This window comes from Stomoxys calcitrans, chromosome 4, assembly GCF_963082655.1.
Source record: "Stomoxys calcitrans chromosome 4, idStoCalc2.1, whole genome shotgun sequence".
NCBI lineage: Eukaryota > Metazoa > Arthropoda > Insecta > Diptera > Muscidae > Stomoxys > Stomoxys calcitrans.
Genome location: NC_081555.1, coordinates 78412196 through 78436731, shown reverse-complemented (window position 1 = coordinate 78436731; position 24536 = coordinate 78412196). Strand labels below are relative to the sequence as shown.

At 37.2% G+C, this 24536-nt stretch overlaps 1 protein-coding gene across 2 annotated transcripts in view; it reads right to left on the bottom strand.

Annotated features, from left to right (window-relative positions):
- LOC106086554 (teneurin-a) overlaps positions 1-24536 on the bottom strand; it is a 1121402-nt gene that overhangs the window by 304613 nt on the left and 792253 nt on the right. For both annotated transcript variants that reach the window (XM_059366919.1, XM_059366920.1), the window contains one exon: positions 4626-4919. In XM_059366919.1, the coding sequence (XP_059222902.1) occupies positions 4626-4919 (294 nt within the window). The remainder of the gene's footprint in view (positions 1-4625; positions 4920-24536) is intronic.

Below are 24536 nucleotides of genomic sequence, written 5' to 3'. Positions count from 1 at the left end.
CGCTTGTTTCACTTCTATGAAGTGTATATATTCCTGCCTACACAGATAAATATAATTTTGAAAAACAACAACTTTGGTCGAAAAAACGACTACGAAAATTGTTAATTTTCCTGCAACAATTTATTTTTAATCTCAACAATCCAAAGTAAAAATATGTTGTTGAATGAAACTCTTTGGAAGCCAATATAATACAACAACAACAATATATTCAAAAGCAAGGCAAAAAAACCATCTAACCAGCCAACGCATGTGCTTTGCTTCGGGCGGTGGCGTTTTTGTTATCTTTGTTTAGCTCGCGCTGCTTTGTCTCGTTCGTTCAAGTGCTGCTCTCAGGTTTTCGTCTGTCACTCTCTACTATTACCCCTAAAAACAAATTTTAATAACTTTAGTGCCGCAGAGTATTGAACTCATGAGCTCATGTTTGGTATTCTTGCATGCATCCTCTAGCATACCGACATCATCTTCTTTATGATGAAAATAATTCATCATTCATTGAGTATTTAAAGTTTCACATACAAATTTGATAGTTGGTTCTTTTTGGGAGTTATTTTTTTCTGTGTAGGCGCTCTGAGTCATGTCCGTCTATCCACAGCCGGTTGATATGTTGTGAAGACACTTGTTATTGATGTAGGTCATTGGCAATTTGCAATTAAACAGATAGGTTCGGCTTTGGATATAACTCCTATATAAACCAATCTTTCAATAACACTTTGATTCGATTTGACTGAAATTTGGTTTGTAAAATATGATTTCCAACTTCCAAATCATATATGGCCCACAATGAACCTGAAATGGATAATGTCCCAATATATGTTTTTATATTTTTAACAAAATTATTGAAGCTTTTGGATTAGGCCCCTCACAAAGGCGTCCTCTTTACCTAATTTCTTTGCCTACCCATAACTAAATTGAACGAATGGGAAAACATATAAAACCAGGATATTGAAGTGACAGTTAAAAATTGTTTACCACGCTTGCGTGTTTGTTTCATTGTTGCGAATGCTGCACAACACATAAAAAGTGTCATAACGAAGATGCTACTTCGCGATAGTACAAAACGTCCCAATTTCGTAACCAATGAAGTTTTTCTCTTTTCTTTGCTTAAGTAGACTGCAACTAGGCAACTCATCCTCTTCTCGGGTATTGGAGTCGCATCCGCAATAATCATCATCATCATCCGAAGCAATCTGTGTTAGAGGCAGCGTTACATGCAAATCGTTTTTTCAGCAACTTCAAACTCTAACTGCATCAGGCAGAAAAAGGAAAAGAGAGTATAAAACGCAATCCTAAAAAGGAAAAAAACGAGGTGCAAATTTCGTGTGCCTCGCAGAAGAAAAAAGGGAAAAGAGAAATAATGATGATGATTTGTTCGTGAAAGAACTAAAGCACACGTTTATGCTCACAATGGGCCACAAAAAAGGAGATGAAGAAAATTATAAGTGAAAAGTGGTTATATACCATGGTAGAAATGATGTGGGTTTATTGCATGGAAATGAGCAGCAAGGCGAAGAAAAAGCACAATCCGCGAGAAACTTATGGTGTGCTAAGCACAAAAAAGAACAAGAAAATTAATTTCTTGTAATATTTCATTCCAGGTTTATTAGATGTGCTAGCTCTCATTCTCTCTTCATGTAAGGAAAAGGCGTACGTTGTTAACATGGAAAGTGTTGCCGCGAAGGTTTGAATGTCTTCTGACATTAAACATCATTTAGCACCATAATGAGTAGGCTAGATGGTATTAAGCTTGCAGTGTTAGGGTGTCTTGGTAACCTTTTCTTATTTTTACCTTTGCGAAATGGCGGGCCACGTTGTAAAATGTTAATGATTCTCTAGTGGGTGTAGGATTTAAGGCTTCATTTAATATTTTAAGAAAGTAGTGATTAGGTAATATTTGTTGTTGAGAGGCAATCTAAAATGCTATCCATAAGTTGCAGTAAAATGAAAATATCGAAAGAGGATTGGTTCGATATATACTACTGTGGGCATGGAAATCTATTTGTCGTAATTTTTTTTTTTTTTGCATTAGAATGACTCTCAGTGACATCTGTGCAAAATATCACTTCAAAGAAATCATTAGCGTGCATTCGGTAATTTTACAATGAGTGAAATTATTCAACAAAGAAGTCCCATTAAATTTTTTGCACGGAATGAAGTTTCTGGTGCCGAAACATTTAGAATGTTACAAAAGGCATTCGGAGAAAATTGTATGTTGCGAGCAAGTGTTTTTGATTGGTACTTATATTTCAAAGAGAGTCGGGAACGCGTTGGCCAAGAAACACGTTCAAAGCTGCCATCAACATCAAAATGAACTCATGATAAACATATCAAAAAAATCGAGGAATTAGTGTTCGATGATTAACAGTCAGAGACCTTACTGATATTGTTGAATTAGCTCAGGGATCAGTGAAAACAATTTTAAAATATCATTTCGACCTAAGAAGCAGTAAGGCAAGGCAACCAAGTAAACGCACTATTTTTACTACATGGAACCTAGTCAGACTTTAATTTTGCATCCCTATTGAAATATTGAATAGAACCTTGTAAGATTTTCTTAAGAAAGGCCCAAAATTGTGCAGCCTTAAAAAGCCATATCGGATAAAAGATATATATGGGAGCTATATATAAATATGAACCGATTTTTATAAAATTTTGCACTCGTGCTGGGACGTCAAATAAAATATATCGTGCAAAATTTTATAAAGATCGGGCCAAAATTGTAGCTACTACAGCCCTAATATATCACATCGGATGAAAGATATATATGGAAGCTATATCTAAATCTATATAAGATGTTAAAGCGGACGAGACAGCGCTTGGAGTGTTTGAGAGAAAGATTCTTCGTAAAATATATGGACCAGTTTGAGTTAACGGAGAATTTAAGCGAATCACGAACTATATGAGCTGTATGACGACGATAGCATAGTTACACGTGCCAAAATACATCAGTTGCGTTAGCAAGGTCATATCAGCATGGTTAAAGAAACTCCAGCAAATAAGTCTTTTGAAGCAAACACGGTGGAACGCGCACTCCGGACGACCAAAACCCGATGGAAAGATCAAGTGGTGGGAGACACCTCGAAACTTGGTGTTAGAGATTTTAGAATGAGCGCAGAAGATCGAGGCGCATGTTATCAGAATAGATGAGTAATCTCCAGCAAAGAAGTCTTTTGAAGGCAATCACGGTGGATCGCGCAAACCGGGACGGCCAAAAGCCCGATGGAAAGATCAAGAAGAAACTTCTATCATAGCCAACTAAAGTAAAGTAATATCTAAATCTGAAACGATTTTTAGGAAATTTTGCACACGTATTAAATCATGCGAACTTTTGTAAAGATCGGATACAAATTGTAGCGACTACGACCTTCAAAGGCTATATTGGATGAAAGATTTACATGGGAGCTATATACCTATATCTGATCCGATTTTTTTCAAAATTATTTGTGCAAAATGTCATGACAAATAGACAACAAAAGCGGTCTGTACCTTGATCACACGAATACATGGACAGACAGACGGACATAGCTAAATCGAAACAGGAAGTGATTCTTAGCCAATATGTATACTTATTAATGGGTCTAGCTCTTAGCCTTCTTAGCATTGCAAACAAGTACAAAAAGTTATAACACCCAGTACTACTGTGAGTGTGTAGGGTATAAAAAAATCGCTATTGGTTCCAAATTCACTTAATTTTCTTGAAAAAATAGCGTCGCATAACGCATTGATTCTTCGTGACTTTTTCGCCAAAAATTCGACCAATAGCGTTCAACAACCACCGCATTCGCCTGATTTAGCTTCGTGTGACATCTCAATGTTCTGCAAACTTAAGCGACCCCACCGGGGAAATCCTCAGCGTTAATCGTTCGATCAATCATAATACCTGAATAACATACAAACTAACACAGTTCGAAAAGTGGATGTACAATAGGAAATTTCTCCCATTCTCGGTGGAATTCAACCATATTTATCATTTTAGTTTTAAGTATTAAATTCGAGCATCTGTAAACTAGCCAATTCAAAGCCAAAATAATAATTTTTACCACGGCGTTACAATACATATTTATTACACCCAAACATTGGAAACGCTTTAATCAATGTAAGTAAATTAAATGGTTTTTTAAATATTTGCCAAAAAAGAAAAAATTATACAGTTCTTTATTAAAACATTTTTCAATTAACTATTAAAATATTGATATGCAACTCTGCTCATTCAGGCAGAAACGTTTTGTTTATTTGTTATTAATATTAGCAATGCTTGATTATTTATTTTCATATCACTTGCAATGTAAATGCTTTGTGACAATTTTGACTTTTAATTTGTGCCATGATTTATAAAATAAAATAAAGTCAAGTTTTATTGGCAATATTAACACTTCAGAAGGCTTTTTCATAATAATAATAATAACAGCATATTACAAAAACGCCAACACAAATTCAACGTACAGCATCTCATACACACACATACACTGAAGCGCTTGTGGCAGGACATTGCCAATGGCAGCGTAAATTTTTATTCAAAAGGGTTGTAATTTTAATAAAAATGCAAATACGAATAGGACGACAGTGGTTGGCGCTAACGCATGAATGAACGAGAGGGGGGATATATATATTGTCATATTTATAATTACCTGGAAGGTGAGTAGGGTGAATAGTGTGGTGCGTGCGCTGAGTGTGAGTTACGCAATGGAAATGCGGGCATAACCAGAGGCTGTGAACCGCTCATCTGACAATGTGGTCCATTGGGGCCATTCATTGTGCCGGGAACACCGCCTGGTATGACGCCACCACCGCCAATGGTGCCACCGCCGCCGCCACCACCACCGCCACGATCATGGCCACCATGGCCGCCGAGTGTGTTATTACCCGTTGACATACTTTGTGGCATTTGTTGTTGGTGTAATGTGCCAGGCATGGGACCCAATCTGTAAAAGAAAAACAAACGACAGAAAAAAAAATTATTTAATATTTTCTTTTTTCACAATGTCACTGCTGTTGTTGTTATTATCATTATAAATTTATGTATGTATGTAGAAAAATGCACATTCAAACAATGTCGCGTCATATGCTATTGAATTATGTACGTTTATTGACAATGTAAATGTTATTCATTCAAGCGAGCAAAAAAGCATCTCCTCTTCTCTTTTCTACTGCATGGATGTAGTATGTGGACAATTTCAGGACCTTTATTCTATAGCCCTCAGTCTATATGTTTACACATGCAAACGCATACGCAAATACGCCAACTCATATACAGGCCCAAACGCACACATACATATTTCTGCGTTAAATACAGCAGTAAGTGGATAAATGTAAATACTGTAAACGGAAATTTTAAATTAAAAAACATAAATCAATAGTTACAAGTGACGAGCATTGTGTATGTTTTTAATATGCACACATGAATGTAAAAATACAAACAAACGCACATTCATATACAGTATTTACAAAAAAAGATTTACGAGGATAACTTCATGAATTTCAAGTAATGGACGTTTAATAATTAAACAATTTTCCAACAAAGTTGAATTTCTTTGACCTTTTTCATATTTCATAGCCTAAAATTTTGTATTTTTAAGTGAGCGAATGCCGTTATTTGGGAAAATGTCCTTGTGCCCCTAAATGTCACTAATTATATGCAAATAAAAACGCCAATTTATTGTTGACGGCTATGGTTATGTAATTTATCTCAATTGAATATCTTAAATTGTTTAATTAGGATTCCTGAGCACCGGGGTTCGAGTGCAGGCTAGAAATAGCAGCATACAGTTCGGAATTGACTTAAAATAAAGTCCCTAGTGAACAAAACAAGAAGCAAATTGAAATTTTTTATAAGAAAATATGTATCGGAAATATAACTAAATCCAAAACAAGTTTACCAAATTCGTGGCCAATTTTAAAATTGGGTCCACCGTTTTGAAATCAAAGGTGTTGAAAACAAATGTATAAATTTAGAATAGCCTGTGGTGTTGGGTACGCAAAATTCGACCTAAATTCATTTTATTCATCTTTAGTAATTCTTATGCAGCCTCTCTAAAATACAGGTATGCACATTTTCGCGAAAGCCCTTTTTGTTTTATAATGTTTACTGTAACCGTAAAACGCAAGAATTGTCGACATTATTAAACGGATATGAGCCTGTGGGCCTTTTGCTGGTTTGTTCAGCCGGACCGGAGATGACGGTACCAACTCTGTCAGCAAATAAACACTGAACACGGCGGCAAACGCAAATGCTCAGATAAGTGTTTACTTTTATGTTATTTCCATTTTTTGTCATGTTTCTCTTTTGTAATATTTTTTCAGCCGATGTCACAGCCAACGGTGTATGGGAATTTCCTGTGGGAAATTTATGAATAAATGACAATGTGTGTAATGTATCAGAGGCAAAAAAAGAACAAAATAAAACAAAAAAATATAAGAGTTAAAAAATTTTCAGAAAATTGTTAATAAAAATTTAATTTATTAATAATATGTAAAGAACATACGAATTTTCATGGCTGACTGTCAGAATGTAGAAATATGTAGGTATGAAAATTCTTCGTTCTCCAGGGGTTAGGATTTTTTCTCTGCACATACCTATATACATATGTACATTTATGCTGGTTTATGTGGACGTGTAGGAGATATTCTTTTTTATTAATTTATCGTTTTGCTCTCGACCATTTTTGTGGAGGCCTTTATAAGCCATATGGATTTTATAGAATTTAAATATACATTAATATCAATTTTAAAACCTGTTGTCATTGCCCTTTAAGTAAATCGTTAAAATGTTCACATTTATAAAAAAAACCTAAAGCTATGCTATTATTAAAAAAAAAAAAACCTACCTTAAGCCCAAATGTAATCATTTTTTTATTTTGTGTACATACATGTTATGTTTGTGTGTGAGTTCATGTGTTTTCAATAAATCTTATCAACACAACATTAAAGTTTGAAAGGCTTTTGCCATTTTGTTGTGAAGTTCCTCTATGAGCATACATGTTAACTCCAATGATATACTTATAAATGGTATGGAACTATAAAACCACGGAAACATTTATAACTTCCCTGAATGGTATGTGGTCCCAAAACTCCTGCTGACCGAACGAGCGGTCATATACTTTAACTGCCATATTCACTCACATAAACTCCAAGCTCCACATGCCGCATACATAGTGTCATTTAATACGCTTTCTCTCTAAACACAGGGCAAACTCATTTATGTTCTTATGTCACTTTGGGCCACATGACCAAACTATCCATACATGCTTGGATATGCACATAAATGTTACGAGATGTATATTGGGGTGTGTCGAAATCTGTCGTTGAACAAACAAATAGGAATTGAATATAATTTTTTGAAAAGAGTTGGAATCGGATATAAATATTTGGTATCAAGTGTCAGTAGGGCAGCACATCCACTGAGAGTCCATCAAAAAAAAAAAATTTTTTTTCTGCCAGCCAACACTCAGGTGATATTCCCTATGAATGCAGTGCATTGCGTTGGCGAGGGGAAATTAGGAATTAGAGGGGGGAAAAAGAATGTAGTGTTTATTGACATTTGTCTTAAAACTTTGGATGTCAAAGTGGGTGGGAAAAACATAAGCCGGAAGTCGATTCCACATACGAACGGTTCGGGCGAAATAAGAATTCTCTCTATAATACATTGTGCGGTCCACTGGCCAATCAATTACAAACGGGTGTGAGTTCCTGTAATGTCTAGTATCCCTGACATACATCCTTACATCAGGAATAAGAACACGAATATCAGACGAGCATACACCATGAATGTACCGATAGAACAGCGTCAAACAACCCACATTGCGACTATGATGAAGGGAGGCAATAGAGTTGGATAACCCACTGTCCCCAATCAATGCCATCGCTCTCCTCTGTACACGATCCAGTAGCTCCAGGGATGATTTTGAACCTCCAGCCCATACATGTGAGTTGTACTCCATTTTCGGCCTTATGAAAGTGGTGTAGATGTTACGAAGATCAGACGGAGTGAAGTAATTCTTACACCGTTTAAGGAAGCCTAAACACTTGAATGCTTCTTTCGACACTTCAAATACATGTCTAGCCCAACGGACATCACTTAGTATTTTCATGCCCAGAACATCAAGAGCTTCTGATTGCTCAACATCTACACCGTTGATAGACAAAGATGATCGTAATGGGTCAGCGTTTGGGTGACAACAAGCAACACTAAACCTTCCGTGCATTAAAATCTACTCTATTCATTCGACCCCACTCAGAAATGGCCAGCAAATCATGGCAGAGTGTATCATCCATAACGCGCCTCTTGTTCTCAATCTCTCGAAGACTCGGCCTATGGTCGATTGAGTACGAATGACGGAGATTACTGTCATCCGGAACTCAAATGAAAACTTATTAGGAGTAGAGTGCGAATACGATATCTCAATTCGTTATGAGGGGCCAGTGGGACAGCCTTTTCCCCAAAAATCCAATGAAATGGATATTAAGGCCGTCCGAGACAAACTTAAAACAAAAAATCTCAAATGAAAGTTCTTTGGAAACAGAACACATAATGATAGCAGAAATCGAAATCATGGTCTTTTACCACCCTGAAAACATAGAATTTATGTTAACGCTTAAGGCCTCTAATTTAAAGACAGGAAACCTAATGACATTGCGCTGACTTGGGTTGCCGGACAAAAGCTTATTCCAAGAAATGCGACGACAACGGATTTGGTAGAAAGTAATGGGGCCTCGAATATGTGATAGGATAGGAATGTTAAAAAAAGGAAAAAGAAACTGCTTGCTTTCGGCAAGAAATTACTAAGCATTCTAATAGGAGTCATAACAAGGCTCTGTGCGATAGTCCTCAAGGACTTCAAGGGAACAATGCATTAGGCATACTATAGAATCTCTTTTGACAGGAATAAAGAGCAGACGACATAGGGTCCTTTATCTTGAAAAGTGGCGGTTCTGACAGAGGACCAATTAGATCCTTCACACTGACATTTTTGGGTAAGCACGCAGGGCCGTCATACGCAGAGTAGGCACTCAGATAGGTGTAGACAATCATTTAAACTTTGCCATGTAAACTTAATTTTTTAGAATATATAAAAAAACTATTTGCCAATTAAATTAAATTTTAACTTTAATTAAAGTTTGATTATAATAAATGTATTTTTTATTGTTTTTAGCTTAATAACATAAATGTTGTTTAATTTGAGTTTGGCTGAGATGATTTTTTTTTTTTGAAATTCTGTTTGGCGATAAAATTTTATAGTTTTCTTAAAAATCAGTCTGTTTTGATTTGAGCTTTAGAATTTTTTTTTTAATAAAAGCCCTAGACGTATTTTATGTAAAAAATTATTGTTATTTCCATATTTCATTATTTTCAGTCCTTCTTTTCCACATCACTTGCGTGTATTAAAACTTTATGAAAAACAACGAATGATATTTAGTGTCCTTTAGTTTTGAACATTTGGCTTGAAGTTTTATGCATAAAGAGAGTTAGAGAAGACTTTATGGTTGAACAACTTAATTTAAATTGCTTTAATCTATTTTGTTGCCAATAAATCACTAATGCAGACATTTGCACACAATTTCACAATGAACCTATTTAGATATGTATATACTAGCCCTGCTTATAGTAGCGCCTTTGTATGTAGAGATGTGCGCCTGTGTTTTTGAACATAATAGCCTTAATAGCCATTGACTTCTCACTTAACTTTAGTAAATTTCCACCAACACTGTAGTTGGTTTGTTATATGTTGGACAAAGTTTAGCTATTTGAACCACTTGGTCGATTCCATTACATTCTCGCAGGGATGTAAATATTTCTCGATCTGTAAAACAGGAATGTATATATATATATATATTTACAAACACATCATGTATACATAAGCCTCAGATATGTAAAGTTTTTCTCTATGGTTATTACTGAAAATAAATGTGGTGTGGAAGTCCGTCTAGTCTTTTAAATTATGGCATGGAAATATTATTGCCCATTTATCGCATAAGTATTTCAAACTCATGCGAGAATGTTTGCCATTTTGTTAGTAACTGTGCAAATTTCTCTGACATTGTGCTAATAAATGAGTCTGGCTTAGGTTTAGATGAATACACGAACAACAACACAGACGCAAATAAATACATATGCGAAACACATGAAACCATACGAAACGGAAATAGCCTTTTGGTATAGGCCGGGCTGCTTCGTTTTCATTATGAATGTTGTAAGGCTTTCGTAGTTAAAAGTATTTTAGCTTAGAAGCCTACTCAAATAGTTTTGGAAAATCTTTTGGCCAAAACCATTTTAACAAATAAAAGTTTTAGAAAATTGTTGCATACGTTTAGGTTGGATAAGCGCACACTTCTGTTTCATCCGACTTTGAGTACTTTTGGGGGTTCACCACATTATAGATTATGGAATGCGAGCAAAGGATTCCTGCGTTTCCTGAAACCCAAGTAAATCAATTCCTTGTTTGTAACAGATTTTGGTTTGCTTGTGGTATAATGGAATGTTCAGAGGGAAACGGACTTTAAAGAAAAGGACTTTTAACCTCAAAAGAAACTGAAACAGCTACTTTTCGAACAAGAAATAATTATTTAATAGCTTATAGCAGATTCTTTCAATATTTACTCAAAACTAAAATAAGACAAAATAGCAAAATGTAGATTTATAAATGATAATAAAAATTCCAGTGCATTTATAATGTTCAAAATATTCATATAAGTCTATTACTGCAAACTAAGCAAATGGTTTTTCAATAAAAGGTGTTATTTTGGCTTTCAAAGTAAAATGTCAGATTTGTGATAGATGATCGGATGTTTACTTCATAATGAAGAGGAAGGTATGCCATTAATAATGAAAAAGAACATTAGCTAAATGGCCACAACCACTATGCTCACATAATTTTCCATAACCAAATCGCAAATTGGCTGCGCTATGTCCACTACAGCCTCACCTTTTATCTTTGAGGTCTTGTATCGACGCTGGGCTGTTGGCGTACACCTTATCTTTCACTCGATCCTTAAGGAAGAAGGAAATCATAAAATCTCGGTGGTCAAGTGTGATCAGAGATGACACAACCCGGAAACTTTTCCCATCAAATAGCAATGGTTTCGCTTCTTGTGTGGCAGGTGGTGCTGTCTTGTTGTAAACGTTAACCAAATCAATACCATCAAACTCCGACGATAAAAAAATTATTAATCATCTCTCGATAGCGTAATTTATTCACCATAACAATCCATTCAACTTAATTTTCGAAAAAGTATGTCCAATGACCCCGCCGAACCAAAAAACGTACTAAACAGTCACGCGTTGAGGATGCAGAGGCTTCTAAGCAGTGACTCTTGAGTTTTTCCAGCCCCAGATGCAACAATTAAACTTGTTGTTTTTTCGATCGAAGTGGAAATGATTTCATGGTTTCACCAATTTCAATGATTTCACCATTTTTGTAGTGAATTCGAATCTAAGATCTTGGACTAATAAAGGGCGCATTATCGGATTATCGCTGAAATTTTGCATGTTTGGATATAGCTGCCATGTAAACCGATCCCCGGATTTATGGCGTATGGCGCTTTATTATCCGATTTCGCTGAAATTTGATGCAGTGAAATTTGATGCAGTGTGGGTCCGATCGGTTTATATTTGGATATAACTGCCATATATACCGATCTCCCGATTTTAATTCTTGGGCAATGAAAACATCCCTTATTATTCAGTTGGCAGAAATTTTGCATTTGCGTTGCGTTTGGCGCTTCGACATCCGCGTTCAATATCGCCACCATCGATCTATATTTGGATATAGCTGCCATAGCGACTAATTTCCCGATTCAGGGCCTTGAGCCCATTAAAGGCGCGCTTATTATACGATTTCGCTGAAATTTGACACAGTGAGCTATGTTAGGCTTACCGATATACACGCCCTATATGGTTCCGATTGGTTCATATTTGGATATAACTGCATTATAACCGATCTCCCAATTTTAGTCCATGGGCAATAAAAATATCGTTTAATACCCGATTTTGCTGAAATTTTGCACAGTGAGCTGTGTTAGGCACTTCGGCATTGGCGTTCAACATCGCCACCATCGATCAATATTTGGAGATAGCTGCCATATAGACCGATCTCCCGCTTTAAGGCCTTGAGCCCATAAAAGCACATTTATTGTTCGATTTCGCTGAAATTTCTGAACAAATTAAACAAAAATTCTTGACAGTTTTAAAAACTTTAAAATCAAAAAATTTTGAATTTCTGTGCTTATTTACAACTTTGCCTTTCAAGAGACTTTCATGTAAACTTTATCTTTAGCAAATATTGTATTTTGTTGAATGTTATAGGCAATTAGGAATATTTCATCGAAATTTTTTCTATGTAGGTTAGTTTAGGTTGAAAAGAGGGTGCAGATATTAATCCGCACCATGCCACTATGGACATACATCTAATCCAGCAATCCACTTAATGTGCGCTCTAAAATCTATAAAGTAACCTCTAAAAAGAAATTTTTAAGTTAGGAATTCCGTGCTACTTATAAAATCCTTAATTGTTTTCAATATCACTCTCCTAAGTTGGTTCATGTCTGGTATTGTGTCTCCACATAAGTGCCGGTATCTGTGGTACGCGAAAGCCAGGCAATGATGAATGAAATGCTTCAACGTCTCGTCATCTTCCCCGCATGCCCTACTCATGCTATCACTTGCCTCACCGATTTTACATAAGTGAGCTCGTAGTCCTATGTGTTCCGTTATGATATCAATAACTATACTGACCTCCTTCTTGCTTCCTTCTTCCTAACAGCCTCGTCTTCTCACGATCTGGATCCACCATAGGATTTTCCCCGTCCTACCGAGCGTTTCGCTGTTCCACAATGTTGCATGCGCATTCGTCGCCCACTACCTTAACTCGGACTGCGTCGACCCGAAAGGCTTGGGGTAACCAAGTTTATTGACGGCAGTCCTCTGGCCTTCACCACTAAATCGTCTGCCCTTTCATTTTCCCTTACTCCGTTATGGCCCGGCACCCAAACGATGCGGATTTTCCCATCCTCAGAGAAGGCGTTAATCTCCTTCTTACACTGCAAGACTATTCGTGACCTTACCGTCCTGGTTGTTATTGCCCTTATGGCAATTTTATTCTCGGTAAAGATGTTCACACTCGACGTCCTCACGTTAGCACCACACCACTTCACGCATTCCGTGATCACCCAGAACTCCGCCTGCAGTAGGTCAGACAGTCTAAAACAGGTCTCAGTCCCTGGGTTCTCATTGCAAACCCCAAGGCCCACTCTGTCCTCTAGCTTTGATCCATCCGTGTAACATGATCTTCCAGATGGCAATACAAGGTTTCCGGCAATCCAAGACTGTGCCGATGGCAGCAGTGCCTAGCACTCGACTTCAAGGTTCATCTCAGGTATCCGATCGGAAACCTCTTCCTTCCTTCCAGGTTTCCTATCGTCGCCACGATTATACCGCGATGGTATGAGCTGCTTCCATCCTCAATTCTCCCATTGTCTTAAGTCTTACAGCCGCAGTGTCTGCCTCACACTTAATCTGTATGTCAAGGGGTCGGATATCTAGAATAGTCTCCAGTGCTCTAGTGCGTGTGGTTCTCATCGCTCCGCCTATGCCAAGACAACATGTTCTCTGAAGCTGTTGTATAGTCCTTATGTTGCACTTTTTCTCCATAGTAGTCCACCAAACTATAGAGGCTTAAGTAAGTATTGGTCTAATCACGCTCCTGTAGAGCCCCGGATTCAGGCCCCATTTCGAGCCTATTGCCCGTCTACATAGTGGCCAACAACTGTGAGCCATCTCAGTACGCTCCTGAATGTGACACTTCCAATTGAGTTTCCTGTCCTGTTTTTCTATATATGCAAATGTATTGTTATTTTGTCTATATAGAAAGTTTATACAAATTTTTGTCTTTTAAGAAAATTTGATGCAAATCTCCTTCATTAGAAATTTTTCTTCAGAAAAAAGTTGTCGAAATTTTGGTTTAAGAGGGTTTAGTGGATTTAAAATTTTTCAAAATCTTTTTACTACTCCTTTTTTTAAAGCTCTTCTTCTCTTTTTTAGAAAATTAAAATTTTCATTTTTCTTCCATTTAAATAGAAAAGTTGTTCATTTCCTGCATAAACCTTAAGGGGAACTAATCCTTGTTCTCTTCGTTTTATTTTCTAACCACATTTGGCTAGGCATTATTAAAAGATAGATAATTAATTTCTTTCGTAATCATATCTTATTGATATTTCTCAAACACATTCATATATAGTCCTTTCACCTTTTTGGGGCAAAAGGACACGCATGAGAACGTAAACTCAAAGATAAATGTATGTCCACATACAGACAATCACATATACTTACTCGTATATGCGTATAAACAAACAAGCAAAAAAAAAAAAACGACTACAACAACATTGACAACTACTGCAAACATTGAACTAACAACCCACACGTGTTGTCCTTTGGGCGGTAAAAGCCGCATTTCAATCACATTCAGCAGGAATAGAAAAAAAATCACCCGCATTAAGAAAATACCAAATGGAATGAACCGAGAAAAAACCTTCATACGCACATACATGTAGTATAGAGTATATATATAGAGTATATACTATAACAGAAATCACCACACATTTTCACCAACATTTCAATTTGATAACAATTTTCCACGGTAAATATTTGTATACGATTACGTGTTCGAAGAAGGAAGAGTACGATTTGCTGCTGGCAAAAGGAAGATATACAAAAAGGACTCACACAAAGGTTAAATGACCAGTGACGGCTGTAGTTTCTCATATGGAAACCACAATTTGCACAGAAAAATAACAACTATCGTGTTTTTTGCTATTTAGCAAAAATAGAAACTTTGTGCTACGCTCCTGGCTATGGAAGTGTGCAATTTCGTTTTTATAAATTGCATATCGCCAGGCGTTAATTTAATGTGTGCTTAACTGTGGCATTCGTCGTCATGCGAACATGTGTGCGTGTGTGTGCAAAGACGGCGCGTGTTCATCCTTGTCATTGTGTTAGTGGTTGTGGTTGTTGTTTATTATCCTTGATTTTGTTATCCTAACTGAATATATTCGTCTAAGGCCACTTAAGCAGCGTAAACAATGGAAAGACATATCCATGACATTTAACCAAAATTCAAAAAAATAATCGATTATTTGCGCATATTTGATTTCGACTGGTGCGACAGCACAACAAAAAGTTTCAAGGTACTGTACCATCACCACCAATTAATTCTATGACGAGCATTACAAAGTAGAATGTGTATCATTATCGATATCATAATTTACTGCTGGAAAGAACGTGCGTAAAAAATCGCATTAACCATAGGCAAATGAACCATTGAGTGATTTGTTGGTTTTTCATAAGCTTCACTTTGTATCATTTGCTATTTTCTAAATGAATTTATCTATGTGAGAGAGTAGGGAATATAAATTAAATTGCCATACAATGTAGTTTGTGTCTAGACATACCCCCGCCCTTTGCAGAAGGTCAAAGTATCCTGGGCTTTGCTACAAAAATGTGACATGACAATAACTTTTCTTCTAATACAGAGAGCCATGGGAACGTCGTCATTTTTTATGTCATATTGTTGACAGCAAAAGCAAGCATAAAATACAGAACAAACTTGTTTAATACTGTCAGTTTTCATTAGATATTTATACCCTACACCACCATTCTGGTGCATCATTACAAATTAAGCATATGGCGCTTTATTTGACGTCCCAATGCGTGTGAAAACTTTTAGTAAAATCGGTTAAGATTTAGGCATAGCTCCCATATATATCTTCCACCCGATATGGTCTTTTAAGTCCTCAGCAGCCACAATTTTGGTCCGACCATTATAAAATTTAGCACTAAGTCGTAGCCATAGCCCATATAAGTAGTAAGTACATGTGGTGATGTAGGGAATAATGTAGTTGTCTGCGTCCGACTTTCTTTACTGGCTTTTGTTGTTCTTTTTTTTGTTGAAAAAAGTCGCATTAATTCCCATCATTTCGTCCATTGACCCTGAACTCGAGGACACTCGCACAATATTGACCCAAAGTGTCAGCATTCTTGGGGCTGGCCATCATAAATCTTTGGTAATTTCTATGAAATAGGGAGCCAATGGAGGCATTTCGTTGCTCGTAATAATAAGCTTACGGAGATTTTGAGTATTATTAAATAAGCATATTTGGGTATTAAAAGTATTCAGCTAAATTTTTAGGAAAAAAATCAAAGCTAAAGCTCTTTGGGCACGGGAAGCTTCAAGACTTGTTTAGAACAAATTGAACGTTTGACGCCATTAGACTATATCCAGGGAAGTTTAATGAACTTCGTACGAATATCGAACACGATATTGCAGCAGTTTCGGCCGATTTGTGCTTGAAACCTGTCGCAAACCGTGTTCAGCATCTGGACTTCTGCAAGCGTGTCAGTGGTGGCCGTGCAAAAGAGTTACTTTCACAGAAATAAAAAATTGCATTGATATCCACAACGGTTTTTGTTTTATTTAAAAACAAGTAAAAGGGCGTTAAGTTCGGCCGGGCCGAACTTTGGATATCCACCACCTCGGGTATATATGTATGCAAATTTTATGACCCCCAAAGCAGCTTTATCAAAATATGGTCCGATTTGGATCAAATTCGACACGGATATTGAGAGGTCTAATAATAAGTACATGGCATTGTTCAATGTTGTAGAACAAAATATTGGTCTTTTTGGTAGCCATATTCAAATATAGACCGATCTAAACCATATACGACACGAATGTCGAAAAGCTTAACATAAGTCACTGTGTCATACTTCAGTGAAATCGACTAATAAATGTGCTTTTATGGGGCCAAGACTTCAAATTGCGAGATGGGTCTATATGGCAGTTGTATCCAAATCTAAACCGATCTGGACCAAATTGAAGAGGGCTGTTGAAGGGCCTAACACAACTACCCGTCCCAAATTTCGGCGATATCGGACAATAATGGGCCCAAAACCTTAAATGGAGAGATCGGTCTATATGGCAGCTATATCCAAATCTGGACCGATCTGGGCCAAATTGCAGAAGAATATTGAAGGATATTGAAGGCCTAACACAACTGATTGCCTTTTATGGACCTAAGATCGATCGAGAGATCGGCCTATATGGCAGCTATATCCAAATCTGAACCGATCTATGTCATATTGCAGAAAGATTTCGAGGGGCATATTTTAGCTCACTGTCCCAAAATTCAGCGACATCAGACAATAAATGCGCCTTTTATTGGCCCAAAACCTTAAATCGAGCGATCGGTCTACATGTCAGCTATATCCAAATCTGGACCGATCGGGGTCAAATTTAAAGAGGATGTCGGCTGGCCCCATACATAACTCACTGACCCAAATTTAAGCAAATTCGGATAATAAATGTGGCTTTTATGGGCTTAATACCCTAAATCAGAGGACCGGTCTATATGGGGGCTATATCAATATATAGTCCAATTTAGCCCATCTTCGAACTTTACCTGCTTATAGACAAAAAAAAAAAATTAAACTTTGTATAAATACCACAAAGCCTACTTAGGGCCAGTTATAGCCTCCGAACATAAAGAAGCATTGGCTTTTTATGCACATTTTGTTTTACAAACTCCCAAAAAAGCAAAATGTAATATTTTAATAAAGATACTGAGCAAAAGATACACAACAGATTTTACGCCATTTGGACCAATTATAAATAAAATATTGTTTGTCTTGCCACATTCGTTTGATGTTTATGGCAGACATGGATATATGAGATGTATCCATGTTATTAGTAAAAAACTGAACCCTTACATATACACATATCGGGTTTTCCAATAAGTACTTGATAACTTTTTTTCAAATTTAAACGCAACCCATTTGGGATATTTCAAAAACTTTGGTATCGGCTGTCTCGCTGACCTCAACAAATCTGAATCAGTTGTATCCTACGGGTTCAACAAGTTGAAACTGAAGGTCTATAGAAGCTGTGGGTTTTGGAAGTCAGGTAACGACTTAGCAGTTGTTGCTGTATACTTGTCTGTGGAACTTTCGAGTACATCTCTAAAGTCAGGCGTATTGCAGGAGACTGGAAATCCCTCTGCCACGATCGAAACAGGAGGGCAAGACGTCGATACGAGATCCGACGAGTTCTGAGTGGGTGGGTCATCCGGTGCGATTGGGCTCAAGGTATGCGCTAGCGGGCAGGGACGAAACTCAAACGATGCTTCCGCAGCAGCGGCTAGTGAAGCATCTAAGGAAGAATCGTTCCTAAGGTAGAGTGTACTGGATGCGTCGCAATGCACTGAAGGTTCAGAAGTAGCCAGTCTTGAAATATATAAGTCTGATAAGTGGCTGGCTACCCTTTGTATGGCACATGATTCAGAGATGCCGCCTTCAATCCTTAAGTTTCTGGCTAATGCCGCTTCTGCAGGGGAAAAGAGTCTTTTTTGTAGGAAGTGATGGTAATGCACATCACCAGATATGGGTAAGTTCGGATATGCAATCTGGTGATATGTAATAAAGGTAATAAACCGGCCTTTTTTTACCAGGAACAGGCGGGAGGTACTAGATATTACCTTCGTATCGAATGATATAAGCGGAAGAATATGCGACTGTTGAGTGTAGGATGACCACAGTTTCTCTGGTCATCGTTATATTAGTTCGAATGCAAATTTGCCCATGAACATTCCATTAAAGAACAGGGGCAAGTTAAAGCTCAATGATAGGGACCTCCTTTTTATAGCCGAGTCCGGACGGCGTGCCGCAGTGCGACACCCCTTTTGAGGAGAAGTTTTTACTTGGCGTAGTACCTCATGAATGTCGCCAGCATAACCAGAATAACCACCGCTGAAAATTTTATGATGGTCTCGCCAGGATTTGAACCCAGTTGTTCAGCGTCATAGGCGGAAATCCTAACCTCTGCGCTACGGTGGTTATTAGTTTAGCCTTGGAAAAATACTTCAGAAGTGGTCTTTCGGCTAAACTGCAGAAAAGCGGATTGGAATACATTTCAGCACACATTCTGCATGTCTATCCCTTCTAGACCAGAAAAGGAAGTGGCAACTGAACAGTATTTTGACATAATGGTCAAACGATTCACGAAGGTCCTGAATGACTCGCTTGTGTCAGCATATCCTAATGCCAAGTCAAGGAGCAAACAGCGACCGCAATAGTAGACCCCAGAGCTGCTTGGTCTAAGGAAGGACTGCAAAAAACTTTTCAACAGCGCACAAGCCTCACGCTGGCCAAATCTAAACTTAAAGAGGTCTACAGCTATGCTGTCACAGGCTACAACAGACATCTCTGTCATTGTGTCCATCATGACACGTCACTATCTGATCGGAAAACATGCTAACAGACTGATGGTTACTAGAAACGACTTTTGCAGAAGTTAGGAGGACGTAGTTCATATGGCGGGCATGTTTGCATCTTTCAATACGTTGGATCCAATTTTCGCTGATTCAGCTACAAATTTCAGCCGGAACGGTTGCTATTTTCTGTTCAATGTTGGCCTTGAGCTCTCCAAAGTCGTCAGTGTTTTGCCATATACTAATGACTTGACATAGACGCAACGATAATAATCTAGAAGCGTCAAATCACACGCACGAGGCAACCAGTCGACTGGGCAATTGAAATAACACGCTCATCAAATCACTCTTCAATAAAACGATTGTAAGGAGTTCTGTGTGCCGTGTGCCGCCGCCCTATTGAAACCACATGTCGAATAGTTCCATATGGTGGGGTTACGTTATCCATTCACGCTAATGTGACAATGGCCATCGTCGCCAAAGAAGTGTGGTACAATGACGCCGCCGGCATGCTAACCACACCAAACAGTTATTTTTTGTCCGAATCTATAAAGCCAAAAATGAGATCCGGCACTGAAGATGATTTTGCTTAAAGTAGCGGTCGCTGACTTCGAATTTCGGTTCGATCGTGTACGTGACGATAATGTTGAATTGACTGTATAAATTGACAGTGACAGTTCGATGTTTAGTGTAATTAAATTCATAATTGTCAAGTCCCTATTGGAAAACCCTTTATATTTATGTAAGTGTCTCTTTAAATGTGGAAGCGTAGTATATAAATTATTGCAAAAAATACTAACAAGGATATTTCTGGCATATTTTTTTGTGTGCAAAATATTACTTTTACAGGGATGTGATGGTAATGCCCTCTTCAGAGGAAAAATGTGCACAAAGTTTGAATTTTTTCCTTGCTTACACTCAGTAAATGTATGTATATACTAGTATATTTGCATGTATGTATAGAGGACTTCGCCACAATTCTGCAATATCGTTACGGCAGCACACACTGCGTATACAGCAGGCATATATTTATATGGTTTTTTGCATAAAAATGAAATTATATTAAATATAACAAATAAAGGCCGCAAACAGCATAAAAACCCGAGAGGAAAAAAATATCCAACAAAGAAGATGCCTTAAAACGCTCTTTGCCAGATTATTTATCTGCTCTATGGAAATAGAATACCAGCCAGCTATTCCCAGCCAGCCCCAGGAATGACTGTTGAGTTGGGTACTCCCAGCAAGAACAAAAAGGCAAAGCAGTACATTTTCTTTGTGGCCCATTGAATTTTGTTGCTCTCTGACTCGCTTCATCCTCTAAAGTTTGGTGTTGGCGGTCCCGTCTATGTTCAAAGAGTAGCCGGGTCTATGCTAATGTAATAACCATGGCATACTCGCAAAAAACATAAATAAATTGAAAATTGAAGCTAGCTCTTAGCCAAAGTAAGTATGAGATAAGAAGGTTCTGGACCACATGAACCATACTGTCCCGTGCTTTCATCAGCAAATATGGTAATTATAACGAATTATGGAAACTGTTGTAGCAAAACTTTAAGGATATTGGGGAAATATAATATTGCCCATTTTCGTTGGACTACTTAAGAAGTTTGCTGGCTGTATGTGTATGTGTTTTTTTTTGTACTAGCTTGAGTGTTTTAAAGCATAACTCCACCATTATGACTTTTGTGGTATTTTTAAAACCAAAAAAGGCAGACTTACATACTATAGCCTATGGAGTTTTTGAAAGTTAAAGAAATATTTAGAATTAATTTCTACCAAAAGCAACAAATTAAAAATCTATTTTTGTTTAAGCTATTATTATAAAAAAAAAATAGAATAGGATAAAGAAACTCAATGCAATAAGAGTATGTGTTTGAGAACATTTTTAAACAAAATGAATTTTAAACGGTTTTAGAATGGGTAAGCATTGCTTACAAATTAAATTATTTGTTAGTCAATTGTTTTGAAATTGATTTATAACCTGATACTGCAAAATTTTTCCATGAACATTCCATTAAGGATTAGAGGCAATCTTTACACATATCAATGAAAGCTGTCCGCTTCAGGTTTAAGCTCAATGATAATGTACCTCATTTTTATAGCTGAGTCCACCCCTTTGGGGAGAAGTTTTTACATGGCACAGTACCACGCAAATGTTGCCAGCATTAGGAGCGGAAAACAACCTCTAAAAATTTTGTTCTGATGCTCTAGCCAGTATTCGAATCCTCTGCGCTACCTGAAACCTCTAGAGGACTGACTTCTTATCGAATTCGACTGAAGTTTCCCATTATGTTTTCTGCTATGATCACCAACATATTGCTCCCATATAAAACTATACCTTGATTTGGCTTCCAAAACCACAGCAGGATGCCATTCTTATCAAGTTATTGTTTGTCTGGTGGTCATTTCCATCGTAATGCAGCCATTACTCATCTATTATATCTATATCATCTATATATAAGAGAAGTTCCCCTTTTCTTTCATGACTATGACGATTCTGAACTTATAGCAACTATATGGAAATATGGTCCAATATACATTATATTCGAGAAGGATGTGTAGGGGTTTAATTTCTTTCAAGATCGTGTACATTAAGATACATACCGATAAAAACCACATCCGGAGTGGATTTTGAGGATCTTAACACAAATCATTGTGCCAAATTACAGCCAAATCGGAAAATAAATGCAGCTATTACGAGCCAAAGACCCTAAATCAGGAGACTGGTTCATATATTAAGATATAAACCGATTTAGACCATATTCAGCACGGATATAGGCAAACTTATCGTAAGTCTTTGTGTTAAAAATTCAGCGAAATCGGGCAATAAATATGCTTTGTATGGGCCCAGGAGCCAAAATCGGGAGATCGGTATATATGAGCACAACACCCTAAATCGGGAGGTCGGTCTATATGGGGACTATATCAAGATATAGTTCTATAAAGCCCATCTTCGATAATAACCTGCCTATGGACAAAAAAAAAGAAATTAACAAGTAAAAGTGTGCCAAGTTCGGCCCGGACGAATCTTATATACCCTCCACCATGGAGCGCATTTGTCGAGTTCTTTTCCCGGTGTCTCTTTACAGACAAACAAAGCCCATCTTCGATAATAACCTTTCTATGGACAAAAAAAAAAAAGAAAAATTAACAAGTAAAAGTGTGCCAAGTTCGGCCGGGACGAATCTTCCACCATGAATCGCTTTTGTCGATTTCTTTTCCCGGTGTCTCTTTTTAGGCAAACAAAGGAAAAGAAAGGATAAAAGAAAATAATTGCTATGCTATTGGAGCTATACGAAATTATGGTCCGATTCAGACCATAATGGAAAGAATGTTGGAGACCACAGTAGGAGTCATTGTGAAAAATTTCAAACAAATCGAATAAGGATTTCGCCATTTAGGGGCACAAAAAGTAAAATAGGGAGATCGTTTTATAGGGCAGCTGTATTAGGTTATAGGCTGATTCAGACCGTATTTAACATGTATATTGAAGGTCATGGGAGAAGCCGTAGAGTCCTAAAAAGTCAGGATCCCCGATCGGTTTATATGGCAGCTATATCAGATTATGCATTGATTTTACTCTTCCTTGTTTCGCCAAGTCGGATAAAAATTGCGCCCTGTAGGGGCTTAAGAAGCCAAGATTCAAGATCAGCTTATATGGCGGCTTTATATAGATATGAACCGATTTGAACCATACTTGACACAGTTGTGGGAAATCATAAAAAAAAACACCACATGCTAAATTTCATACAAATCGGATAAAAATTGCGCCATGTAGGGGCTCAAGAAGCCAAGATTATATGGCGGCTATATCAGGTTATGGACCGGTTTCAGCCATACTGAGCACAGTTGATGAAAATCATAACAAAATACCTCATGCAATTTCAGCCAAATCGGATAAAAATTGCGCCCTATAGTGGCTTAAGAAGTCAAGATCCAAGATAGGTTTATATGGCAGCTATATGAAAACATGGACCGATATGGTCCATTTACAATCCCAACCGAAGTATTTGTGCAAAATTTTAAGCGGCTATCGGCTACTCCTTCGACGGACATGGTTAGATCGACATAAATTGTCATGACGATCAAGAATATATATACGTTATGGGGTCTGAGACTAATATTTCGAGGAGTTACAAACAGAATGACGAAATTAGTATACCCCCATCCTATGGAGGAGGGTATAAAAATGGTGACATATTAGATAAGTGAAGAATTCGACCCATTCTGATTCAACGCTTATATACTTGTTCCAAATTACATATTTCACCAAAATCCCCCTAGGCAAGATTTTTCTAAGCACTTTAATATGTTAATCCCACACCAAAAACCATTGCGTATTAAAGTGGATTGGTAAGCTGCACTGTTTGCTTTAAAAAGTATTTTATATTACTGAAATTTAAATTTCCTATTTAACGAATTCATTAAATTTTTTTGGCGCTGCTAATGGTATCTGTATGTGTTATCCTCTGAACGTTTTACTTTTTTTTGCACTTTTACGCATTTGCCTTAGGGCCTTGGGGAATTTTTTGATTGATTGCTTTTGCAACAAAATTTGCCACATTCACAAGCTCCCATTTTATTTGTACGTTTAAGAGTATTTTTTATCTTCTCTTGCCACTTCTTCAATTTTTATGGACTTGTCAAGCCAATTTTCAATTAGTCGTCTCAACCTTTGCATGCTCTCTTCATCACTTGCAAAACCTTTCAAGGCACTCATGCATATAGCTAAATAAATCCCTTTTGGTTTTTTTTTTTTTTTTGGAGAGGTTTCGAGTGAAATTAATAACACTGTAGAGACCTAAATACTTCTTTTAGCCAAATCACTCACTCGCTCGTTCGCTGGCTTGTTCATTCTAACATTCACTCACAAAATCACAGGGTGGAAAATCCAGGCAAAACAACAAAAATAATTGCCTTTTAATCTTTTTGATCTTTCTCCGTTCTTTCGTTCATTCTCCTATTTGCTGTTATTTTTGGTTTGCTTGCTTTTATTTAGTTTTTGGCATTTTATGTCGTGCAAAGACAAATGACAAACCCTCATCAAATACTTAATATGATTTAACAAATTAAAATATGCTTCGCAAAAACGAATTCACATAACCGCAGGCACTTCCATCTATGGGTGAGGGTTATTTGGTGAATTCACAAAATGTAGAGCGAAATCAACATGAAGTAAGAAAGTGTACCAATGCTAGAATATGTTACGATGTCTTGAGCTTTTATCTCTGTTCGGTTATCTTTGATCGCAAATACAGGGTGGCTGATGAAAGCCGCTACCAAAAAAAAAT